This window comes from Syngnathus floridae, chromosome 3, assembly GCF_059516105.1.
Source record: "Syngnathus floridae isolate MCC-2025c chromosome 3, RoL_Sflo_1.0, whole genome shotgun sequence".
NCBI classification, from domain to species: Eukaryota; Metazoa; Chordata; class Actinopteri; order Syngnathiformes; family Syngnathidae; genus Syngnathus; species Syngnathus floridae.
Genome location: NC_142415.1, coordinates 17,216,681 through 17,229,008, shown reverse-complemented (window position 1 = coordinate 17,229,008; position 12,328 = coordinate 17,216,681). Strand labels below are relative to the sequence as shown.

General features: G+C 39.8%; 1 protein-coding gene across 1 annotated transcript in view; it reads right to left on the bottom strand.

The window, feature by feature from the left end:
* Window positions 1-12,328, bottom strand: part of hcn4 (hyperpolarization activated cyclic nucleotide-gated potassium channel 4) — a 56,384-nt gene that overhangs the window by 31,717 nt on the left and 12,339 nt on the right. Inside the window, exon 2 of the mRNA XM_088371566.1 lies at window positions 7,407-7,830. Coding sequence (XP_088227692.1) covers window positions 7,407-7,830 — 424 coding nt within the window. The remainder of the gene's footprint in view (window positions 1-7,406; window positions 7,831-12,328) is intronic.

The window sequence follows — 12,328 nt, the reverse complement described above, 5'->3', positions numbered from 1 at the left end:
GTCTTAAATCAATTTAATGTCAGACACTACAAAAAATATAGACTGACTAAGTGTGGTTCACATGTTTTTTCACTTGTATGGCATATTAAATTTGTGAGTATCGACTAATATTGTAGTGACATTGTCGTGATTTTTCGTTGATTTTAAGTATGCATTAAAAGGATGATGTGAAAAAATTACTTTGAAAACTTTAAGACTGAGTTCAACAGCAAATGTGATCAACATATTTTATGATGATCACAAAAGACAACATGAAATTAAAATTGCCTGTTCAGTTAATAAAAAGATTATTGCATTTTATTCCTGCAGGGAACAATTGTTGTTTCGCTGCAGTAATAAGTTGTCGTGGAGTTGATTTGCTTGAAATTATACTTATGTTTCTCATGCTTATTTGATCACCTGTAATGGATTTAAATGATGTTCATGAACTTCAGAGGGGGAAATCAACCATCTAATAGAATAAAGTGTCTGTTGTTGACTTCCCTGCTTGTTGATTCTATTCCTGTGCGTGTTTATTTGCTTGCGTGTTATGAACAAGGCGGTGTTGTGCTTCTGTCGGGACGATGCGAGAGGAGCCGCCGCCGCCGCCGCTGCCGCAGACGACGCTCTACTTTCAAATCACATCATTGTAACTCCATCATGGAAGAGCGCCTGTGAAAGTGTGCCAGGGTGCGAATCAAGCGTCGGGCAGCTTTTCTCAAGAGTGGATGACAGATACACAAAAAACCACGCCACTCTTTCCTGCCCATTTGGTTCCTACTGATGTTTAGCCCTGGGCGCTTTTGTTTGTTTTCCTTTTATTAAGGGCGTAATCTTCCTTTAAATGCAGTGGTTTGGAAAAAAAATTCCACTGCACATTGTTGCAGGATGTCCAATTTCCTCTCACTGCTGTAATGGCATTCCATAAACTTAAAAGTGTTCAATTCACTTCTGTGGCAATTGAATAAATCATGAGGTACCCCTCATTTTCCTGTCTCGTCACAGAGCTCCTGATATATTTTTCATTTCATTTCACAAATCGTATTTCCAGATGGGAAATGACTGCTTTTAAGTCAAATGGAAGGAAATTTAAGCAAAAGGCTATTTGTGACACACTTACAGGTGCTGGTCAATGAATAGGAATAATTTGCAATTTGTTATAATTTTTAAAGTATTTTTTAAGTAAGTCGGGTGGAGAGTAATTAAGGATTTTTTTAAAAATAAATTGTGCTTATTTTTCAAAACACATTCTCATTTTTTTTTTTAATGTGTGCATATTTGCACATTTTAATGTAATGAGTCGCGTCGTAATTACCCCGTGCTGCATCATCACCCGTGCTTGATTGACACACGATTTCAGTGTGACAAATAATGAGCTTTATCAATTAAATCAATCCGTGCGTGCCTCAAAGTTCATTTCTAATCAGCTAACACCATGGCTGACCCGCGGGAAGGGTTTCTCTTCTGCAAAAAAAAAAGGCCTTCACCGAGATGTCATGTGCATGCATGCCGTCATGGTGGATGAAGTGCATGCGGTGAATGAGAAGTGGGCCTGGGAGTGGACCACAGGGAACACCCTTCCATCATCTGTCTAAACAGGCCTGCAGGGCACCGATCACCACATGAAAAAAAGGAAAAAAAGAAAAACAAAACACTCTTCCTGGCGAGATGTGCCTTTCAGTTTGTGCTGGATCACACATTTATGTGCAATGGTCTTTTAAAAACTCAATCCACTCGGGTGGCTCTTCATATAACAACGGGGCCCATTCACAGTGTTGGGGACCTGTCAGTGTCGCCGGAGAGCCTCATTGTGCGCCCCATAATGGCTCATTAAATCTTTTCTTGCGTTCTTTCTTATCTCTCAAAGAGCACTCCTTGACCGAGGAGACGGGTCAGCGAGTGGCGGCTGATGAGTTGATTTACCTTCTTCAAATAACTTTGCGTGGATTTAATTAGTGAGAAGTGGTCACAGTTTCAGGTACCCGGGGATGGGGGGGATGGGGGCGGTGCTGATGAGGGGTGGGCCATGTCTATCAAGGCGCCCGAGCGTGAAAAAATGGAAGCGTTTTTTTTCCTCAAAATTAACTGCCTCATCTTAAATCGACAGCATGCCTCAATTAGTCATCTACAAAAAAAAATAAACACCACATATCAAATAAACCTCAATTTGTTCCCGAGTAGGCTTCGTCTTCTACTTAAATCAATAAATGGGTTTTCTCAAATCGACAACGTGCCTCAATTAGACGCCAACAAAAAGACGTCATATCTCAATTCGTGTTTGCTTGAGCAAATAAAAAAACTCTCTTCAAGCAGATACTCAGTACGTCACCAGTAGAAGGAATAAATAACCACGAATATTTTGATACAGCACACACGGATAATCAAAACATCAACATTATTTCTTTATGTATTTGAAGACTACTCCAGCACTTTTCCATGCTCCTCTCAACAACATTTCCTAAAACGTTGATGGACTCAGCGGGTTGAAACAGTTCTGAGGAGGATGGCGAGAGGTCGCCCTCGGAGCTGAATCATTAGCGTGCTGCACGGAATCTGATCTTAACGGGATGAGTAATGGCATCCAAGTCACTGGTTCATCAACAGGAGACAACTCGGATGAGGAGAATATCCGGTCACAGACTTATTTTTATCCCGGAGACAAGTGACAAGAGGAAGCTGGCAAGAGTGAAAGATGCCGCAGATGTGTATGATTCCTTTTAAGGACATATTTCAGTTAATTAGGGACACCCTTGTCAAACTCACGAGTGCAAGGTTGAAAATGTCTAAAGAGGGTGATTTCCAAATTTAAGTTTGGATAAAACTTTCACTCAACTCTTCTAGACCTAAACTTGGTCAAAACATCATTTGCAACGGTGTGACTGCACACGATGATATTTCATCTTTAAAATTAACGTTTGTGGCTAAATGCTACAGTAAACGCGACTGATGTGATAAAAATCCGAAATGGTTATTAATCAGCAATATGGTCCATTTACGGCAAATCATTGTAAAGCAATTCCAGCCTAACTTCCATGATGATAATCCTAAAAATATACGAGTTTAAATCTCAAATGTGGGTGAAACATCTATTTGATTCATTGATTCCTAATCAGATTTAAAACTTAATAAAGATTTTGTCTTTTAAAACACAAACTCATTCTATTGTGTGAAGATAAACCGTCGCCAAAAACATCCAGCTCTGCTTTGACCCGTGAAGCCCGCCTCTCTTTATCTCCTGGCATGGCCGACTGAAGCAGTTTGGGGGTCAAGTAGCATGCGTAAGGACACTTCAACTCTTTTGTGATGATGTGCCAACATGTCTGTGCTTTGGGCTGCTAACACACTGTGCCCCTCTTAAGGACAAGCGGTTATATCTCGCGTGTGGAGCAGGGGAGGGATGAGAAGAAATATATACACATCAATAGAATTTGTTGGATGTGATTATTATTATGATTGATTGGTGTCCATATATGTCGCAATTATGTGTTTGTGATTGGACGGGTATTTTTTTCTCATTATAATGGATGAACAGTATGTGGAAAACAGCAATGTTTTTAGTGTAAGTCAATGGAGAGAGATTATTATTTTTGAAAAAGTGTCAGAAAAATCCAAATGAACATGCATAACAGTTAATCCTTTGATGCAGGCCGAAATGACGTCGAGTGAGGTGCGCCGTCAGATGTCCAAAATTGCCACATTATTCATAATGGACCCTCTTTGGCTGCACTTAAGCCGAGATAAAGGCAGACTTGCCACTATCAGTAGACAGAATATGAATGTCCTCTATTGTGTCGGCTCATTTAAACTATAATGTGAATCTGGTTTACTGGTCTTGACTCAAAAAATTAAAAAAATTGCTTGTATCACTCACAGACTATTTTGTCTGGGCTAGTGATACAAATGGCACATTTTGGGGGGTTTATTCCATCCTGTTTGTCTTGAATTCTTAAACAAAAGAAGAAAAACATAGAAAATAAAAGAAGGGAGAGTTTGTTCAAATGAACTCCCTGCAGTATTAAGCAATGCAATATGCAACGTTTGTTTCAGCTCTACTCAAGTCAAACACTTCCCGCAAGAAATGGCCTTTGAGTGACTCCTTACTGGAGAGAAAATTAAAACCAAACAATAATAGAAACTGGGTGATACTACCACAACGCTATTCATAATATAGCATGCTGAAAACTAGTGTTTTATTTTATGTGCGTGCGTGTGTGAATGTTTGCGTGTGCCAATTCTGCCATATCAAAAAAGTTGATGTCATTTAAGTGAGCAATGCTGGATGGCATTCAGTCTTGTTACAAGAGCTAAATATTGCACGGTGTGATGAGTCACGAGAGATCTTCACGTGTATATGTGTATCATGTGTATACATATATGTGTGTGTGTATATATATATATATATATATATATATATATATATATATATATATATATATATATATATATATATATATATATATATATATACACACACACACATCATTTTCACGGCGCTTTGTGAAGATCTCTCTCTCTCTCTCTCTCTCTCTCTATATATATATATATATATATATATATATATATATATATATATATATATATATATATATATATATTTTTTTTTTTTTTTTTAACACTTGTCTTGAAGCACTCGATGTGGAGAAACGACATACAGTAACAATGGAGATAATGTTGTGTGTTTACCTTAGGAGACTTTGGTGCAGTAAATGGACAAACAGACTGTTCATTCTGGCGCAGATTCTCCCGTTCACCCTTAAATCCATTTTTTATGCAGCTTTCTTCTAGCTACGGGTAATTTCCTGTTTCGACTTCAGACGCACCCAAACTTGTAAGCAACCACCAAAGAGGCGTGATTTGGTCAAGTCAGGTTGAGCCTAATTGGCCGCAAGTGTCATCGGCATGTAGAAATGCGCCTTATAGGTGGGAAAAAAAAAGCCCGCTGCAGCTGATCTTTTTTCCGACCAGTTACGTTACTATGACAGAATGTCGGCAACCAACTGTCGTTATTATGTGGAAGGGGACACATTTACACCCTTTGGCCAGTCGGTAGTCGTATATATTAGACAGGTGTGTCCACCACCACCCACCCACTCCCCCGCGCCGCCGCCTTGTCCGCAAGTCACCACGAATCAGTCGAGTCGCCCGGTGACATTTGTCACCCGCCGTGAGCGCCTGTGAAATGACTCAAAACGTGCAATATGAGGTTTGATCTTCAAGTGGCGCTAGACCTTCGTGCAGTGCTTAAGCCTCTGGGACAATAAGCGCACCAGGGAACGCCCTCTTTTCAAGGTCGACGTGTGTACATTTCATGAAGTGACACTTAAGTCGATGGGAAAATCTGCACAACCAAAATAAAAATGTGTGGCAGTGCGCCTTATCTGACGAATGTTTACATTATTAGTGTGAGTGCCTGTGTGTTTATTTACATTGTCTGTGAATAGGAAGAATTTTTTTTTAAAGATGTTTCTGGGTTTATATGAATGGCGCGGTAAATGTTTTTTATGCGTATATTGTGATTGAATGTAATGTGGTGGTATTTATCCATAAAATAGAAGTCATTTCAACCTTTAGGCAAGACGTTCGGTGGCCTTAAAGGGTAAAAAAAAAAAATCCAAGAAATGTGAAAGTCTTATGGGAAATATAAACAGAACCTCCTTATTTGACTTCCTTTTTATCTCAACATTCAAAGGGTCAGACAGGAGTGTCTTGTGAGGCTTTTTTTCCTCTCCCAAAATATTCAAATGTAGCAGGAAACGTCAATGGGAAAAGTCAAAGAGTCAGTCAGGTGGCGACAAGTTATTCTCCTGTGTGACACATGACATTTGTGTGAGGATGCATCTGGAGTAGGCTGGCGCTGAGGCAAAGCTGGCCTTTTACTCTGTCTGCCTAACTGGTACTCATCAGCCAGCCCAGTCGCCCTCGTACGCCACCTGCGACCACATAAAACATGCAAATGGCAGCTGGCAGTGCAAAGTTGCGCTGTCTCTTTTTTGGTTATAGTTGCCGGCAAATTTGTCCACAGTTTTTTAACCCATGTAAATATCAGTTCCTTCAGAAAATAAACAGCTATAGAGATGCAAGACTCACATCGCCGAGATTCCAACCCAGAACCTTTCGACCGCGAGGCAGACGTGCTAACCAGAAATCTATTGTGCTGCCCATGAGGTATCGATGTTTATTTAATTATCTAATCTGCTTGTTTCCTTTGCGATTTTTCCTCCTTAATCACGCTGTCGCCTCAGTGCTCAGGCTTAACACGCAACTGCTTTTTTTCACCACAGTGCCGACCCCCACGTCAAGTTAAAAGTCGGAGTGAATATCCCGTGATGTCTTCGTTCGGGCTCCCAGAAGCGGTGGAGGGCATGCATGAGGGGAAGATTCTACTCCTAGTGATTCATTTGAACTTTTCCTCTGTTTGAAATGGCATCACAGAGATTGATGTCAGCACACACTGATCTCCACAGTGTGCAGGCTGGGTGGTTGTGTGATAACAGAGCACCTATAAGAGGACGGACGATGGACAGGTCCAGTGAAAAGGTGCTTTGATTGGCAATCAGGTTCTATTCAATACCTTCTGATTGTCATGCACGTGGGTGAAGGTGTCTAATTGATTGTTTTGATTGTGCAACCAGGAGAATTGATAGACCCATCATTATTGTTGTTAAGCTGTCGATGGATTTGGTTCTGTTTGTGTCAAAATGACTGTACACCAATATTGAGCCCTGGAGTCTTCTGTGTTTCCATTCTTTCTTCTCAATTCCACACTGACACTTTCACGTTGTATCTTTTTACCTTTGAGAGCAAACAAGATCCACGCGTTAGAGCGACGGGAACTTTTCCAAATGATGTCGCAATTACAATCACGCTCGTATCGTGGAAAAACCTCTGGGGGATATGCGGTCCCACCACTATCTGGATGGGCGCACAGAGAGAAACGCCAATCAACACTGTGGTTTTATCAACTCACTGACGCCCGAGGTGCCGAAAAAGAGTTTCTTCAATCGGTGTGCATAATCATAAGTGCGCCTCCCTCCCGGGGGACATGTGCTGCACAAACATACCTGCAGTAGGCTGCTAGTGCCACTTTAAATAAATTGGATGAAATTCATCGGAAGAATTTCCCTACAGAAAGGTAACGAAAAACAATTGGATTTCTAAAAAGCTAGCAAGGTTAGTATCTAACAAGGGAATTGTCAAAAAAAAACAATTGGATCTCTAAACACCCCAGTTAAAAATATGCTGTCCATTTCCTGTCAATCCATCATTTTGTAAACTAATTGTCCAAATTAGCAAAAACTTTGAGCAAGTGGCAGGATACACCTTGGACTGATCTCCAGCCAATCGCATCACATGTAAGAGAGTCAATTGCCGAGAGTAAGCAAACCAAAACTTTGTAAAAAACCCTCACCCCTGGATTCTTTTCCTACCTCTTCCCATTGGTGGATGTAGCGAATGAGTCTGGAAAGGCGAAGGAGGCGAAGCAAGCTGAGGATCTTGGTAAAGCGGACGATCCGCAAAGCCCGCGCAGTCTTGTAGAAGTCAGAGTCAATGCGTGTCTCTACGATGAGAAAGATGTAGTCCACCGGGATAGAGGAGATGAAGTCCACTACGAACCAGCTGCGAAGATACTTAATTTTGATCTCCTGCGGGTCCAGGATGATCTCCGTGTTGTCCTCCTTGACGATGCCCGTCCGGAAGTTGAGCACAAGGTCCAAGAGGAAGAAGGTGTCGGAAACTACGTTGAAGACGATCCAGGGGGGCGTGTGCTCGTCTTTGAAGAAGGTGATCCCGACGGGGATGATGATGAGGTTTCCCACCATCAACAGCAGCATGGTCAAATCCCAGTAAAACCTGGTCGGGGAGACAAATGGACAACAACATTCAGAATGGAGTATTGGGTATAAATTGATCCAATGCCAGCTCCACGAAAGCCAGTTATTTGAATCTGTCCATCAATTAAAACCACCAACACCACCAACACCTGTGCCACAACTTTGACCTGCTTTTAGCTCTTCAGTATTCAGGGTGTACCAAAAATGTATTGTAACAATAATGCATGTTTGGACAGCATTCTTGACACCAGCACGGATTAAAAAATTTGAAACAACCCATTTACATCTCAATTGTTGCTTATATTAGCCTTCCTACATGACATTTAATCCAGCAATGGATAAATATGGATTAATTTTAGCTCTTTGTTCGTATGTAAACACGAATGCATATTTCGCGCATGTTCTATTTTGCCCTCATAACAACCACTCAACATGAAAACTATTTGTCCAGTAAATCTGTACTGGAAGGTCAGTGAGGGTTAACTGCTAATTATAAAGCAACCCTGTGAACTCGTCCATCTTCCGAGCATGAACGTTTAGATATAAATTGCACTCTACTGGACGCTCAGTAATTGAATCCAGATTGGTTCTTTTGTGTTAAGGGTGATATATCCCAGAGGAATGAAAAAGGGGGAAGGGTTCTTGCATTGTCCACTGGACCAACGACCTCACATGATTTACCCACCTTTATCCGGGCCATAAAGGTCCGCCACTGCGCCAAAGCAATTTCGAGACGGAAAGCCTCTATACATATCCTGTAGGTACATAACAAGGGTAAGGGGACTCCATTTTTCTGCAAGCTAGCAAGACTACAGCAATTAATTACAGCTCTTTCACTTCCCACTGATGACTATTGATTTCGCGGTTGATTCATGCGGTGCTGAAATAAATGTCAGAGGGAACCACAGTAAAGTACAGCTAGAAGGCCACTATTCACAAAGAGGATAAAAATAAATATCACAGAATCTACAAAATCTACTCTCACATACTGTATATTGACAGTGTTTGGTCAATACTGTCACTCGCTGCTCATTGGTCTGTCAACGTGTCAGAAATTACATGCGGGTGTTGTGATTGGCTGAATGGGGGATGACAGATATGGTGTCAGTGATTGGTTAATTGGGACACTTGAGAAGTCAATTATTGCCCCAAATTGTTTGATGAACTCACTAACTTGTTGGCAAGTTGGCTGGAGACAGTTTGTTTTATGCTAAAGAGGTCAAATGTGTTTTTAATGTAGTGTGAATATTAGCTTGTGCTATGCTAAACTTGCCTCAATTTCAACAACAACTTCAACCAAAACAAGAAAAAATCAGGAAAGGAGACTTGCTATTGGTCAACAAAACATAGAAAGCTGCTATGCTGAATTGCCCCCGCACAAGGATTACATTTCGAAGTCCTCGTGTTCAAAAACACCTCTGTGTCAGTGTCACATCCACAACACACACACACAAGAGACAAAACAGTGACAGTAATTGGAATTCTTCAAAGTAAAAGAGGATCCGGTGTTTCAGCTTGTTTTCAAGTGGCGTTATATTTAGTCAGACCTCGCCAGCGCCGAGTTTGCTCGTGCTGGGACGGGAAGCCCCCCGGAGAACGAGAAAATCTTCAAAAGAGGAAATGCTTACACAGGTAATGACATTTGTACTTGTAGCGCATATACTATCTGTCAGGCATGAATATTTATTAGATTCACACAGCTTATACAAGTGAGCATGGTCCACAACAATGGCTCCTTGCCTTTAAATGTGATGATTCAATCAAATCATATTGACATGCACCAATATAGAAAATAAACATTAATATAATGCTTTCGATTTACAATGTTTACTTTAGCGTACTTGTTAATTATTCCATATAATATCAGTAATTGGGTGATTATGTAATTCTTCATGGTTCAGTGGGTGGCTTCTTTTTATTTGAAACTCCAAGCTCAGATATATCGTTACAAAAGTACATAATGAGAGGAAACCTTCTACAGAGGACTTTGAACGACTTTGTGTCCCCAACAATGATCGCATGCAGGAAGGTGCCCTTCCATGGTATCACTTGAAGCATTTGTGTGTGCGCACAGAATCGCATACGTAGTCAATGCTCATGACTTTTTTTTTTTTCACTTGTGTCGCTGTCTCCTAATGGAGGTCAAGCCACCTAAACTTAGCCGAGATCCATTTACTGTGTTTTATTATGCACCGGAACTCTTGACATAGACGATTGTTCTATAAATACGAACGTGGGACATTTGAAAGGCATACTTGTGAGGGAGACAGTGAGCTACCAACAAAAATCAATTAATAGATGATTAAATAAATAAAAAAAAAAATCTGCAATTTGTAGCTGTGGCATGTTAGTTTTTTTATAGATGTTTTTGTTTCATGACTATAAGGAACCATTTTGTGAGTCAATCTATCAATATTTAATATCTGTTATATAATATGGGGCAATAATTATATTTGTCGTTTTGACGGATGATGGGAATTTTTTAGTCTGACACTACAGGACAAATTGTAGGAGAATATAAATCAGATGGAAAAAAGGACGATTAAAAAGAATGATTAAATGAAGAAAATTAATGTGGTGATAATTTGATATGATATCAAAAAATAATTAAAATAATAAAAGTTTGCATGGATTTGACAGGAATATAAATAGGAGAATTGAGAAACATAATTTTCCTCTTTGACAAGTCCTTTGAACACTTGATCCAAATAAGGTCGACATGTGTCAATCAAAACAAAATGCCCCAAAACAACAACCTCTAAAAAGTTTGCCACTTAACTACGGTGAAGTGAAAGTCCAAATTGGTCAGGAGGTAGACACTTTGGGACAATCAAACCCAGGATAAGAGCTGAGCAGATTCCGACTCGCTCCCACTTGGCTTGTTACGGTACAGGGAGGTCAGAGTAGTGATGAAGGGCTCCCTGACATTTTCCCCTCCTCTGGAGAGACGAGGTATCGGCCAGGCCGACTTCTCTGGCGGAAACATGTTGTCGCTGTGAGAGTGCCGCGGGCTACACGATAAGCCTCTCTCAGTTTCCTCACCCTGCCGGCCACGCATACCTGGGAGGAACAGCACGAAGAGAGCCAAATGGACGCACATTTTAGTTTCGGGGTAGGCCTATATTTAAATGGAGACACAGGGGACACCTCCATGGGATTTAGTCTGTCGTGTCCTGCTGTCGTAGAAGAAATCGACAGCATAATTTTTGTGAATAGAAAGCATGCTCGCAGATTTGGAGTCATAATTTACTTCTGTGCTAAAAATGTTGCTTGTTTGTATTTTATATGACAGTTTATGTTGTGCTTAGCATTGATCTATTTTTTAATTTAATTAATTCAATTGATTTAATTAATTTAATTAAGTTAATTTTGTTTGTTTATTTATTTATTTATTTAGGTATTTATTTAATTTATCTAACTCGTGACCATATTTATGTCGCACCAATTGTTTATACAGTTGTGTTGGCAAATATTTTAGGATGTTGCACAAAGTTTAGGATTTTGTCTTTAATGGATTTGAAGTGAGATAATCAATTGATTTCATTGAGAATATACAATATAATTTAGGAAATTCAAGGTATATACCTTGAAATGAAATATTAGATTTAGGGGATGTTAACACACGGTCAACATGAGGATAACAAGAATCTCATCAGAAATGTTGCCGCTGGGAGGAAGTCAGATTATGTTTACATCACCTTTAATGGCATCCAAAAAAAATTATGTTTTGTTCGCCTTTGCTACTGGTCATGGGAATAATTACATTAGCATTAGGGGTCACTTGTCAACAGAGTTTAATTAATGTTGGTTAAATGGCAGAAAAGGTTTTTGGCCCACCATTCCAATGCCATTTTATGTTTCTGTCTTTGACCAAAAAAGAAAGGTACTCTAACTACATAAAATAAGCTGCTGATTCAGGATAAAGTGTTTTTAAATTAAGTTTAAAGAAAAGTACAATAATTCATATCCGTAAGGCTAATTTAGGTAACTTCACAGCTAATTTAATATTTCATTCAGTCAAAACATATTACATAAGCATAATGATTCATGTACGACTTTATTTTATTATGTAATCACTTTCATCCCTAAACACCTGAAATTTCAACTTGGCCTCCATCACATTCGGGAAATTATATGGTTTGCTTTGAGTCACGAGTTGTTCTTTTTCTTCGTCTGGAAAAAAAAAAATCTAATGTTAGTGACACAAAATACTAAATACTGAAGAGAGGAGTTGGGAGTAATATTTGATATACTTTCACAATATATTGCTGATTTAGCAGTTTAACAATAGTTAATGCTTAATTGCCGTTAAGGTTAAATAAAACGGACAGAGCAGCAGCCCCATTAAATCGGTAGCCATGTTTGAAAGAATGAATTAGCAGGAATGAATAACAATGAGGCACGCGAGGCTCTTGTGAGCAGAGACAGGGAGGGGGGAATAAAAATCGCTTGATTTTTGCACGCACTAACTTCTAGCCGTGGGCAGAGTAAATCTATCAAAAGGCTGTCACACTTAA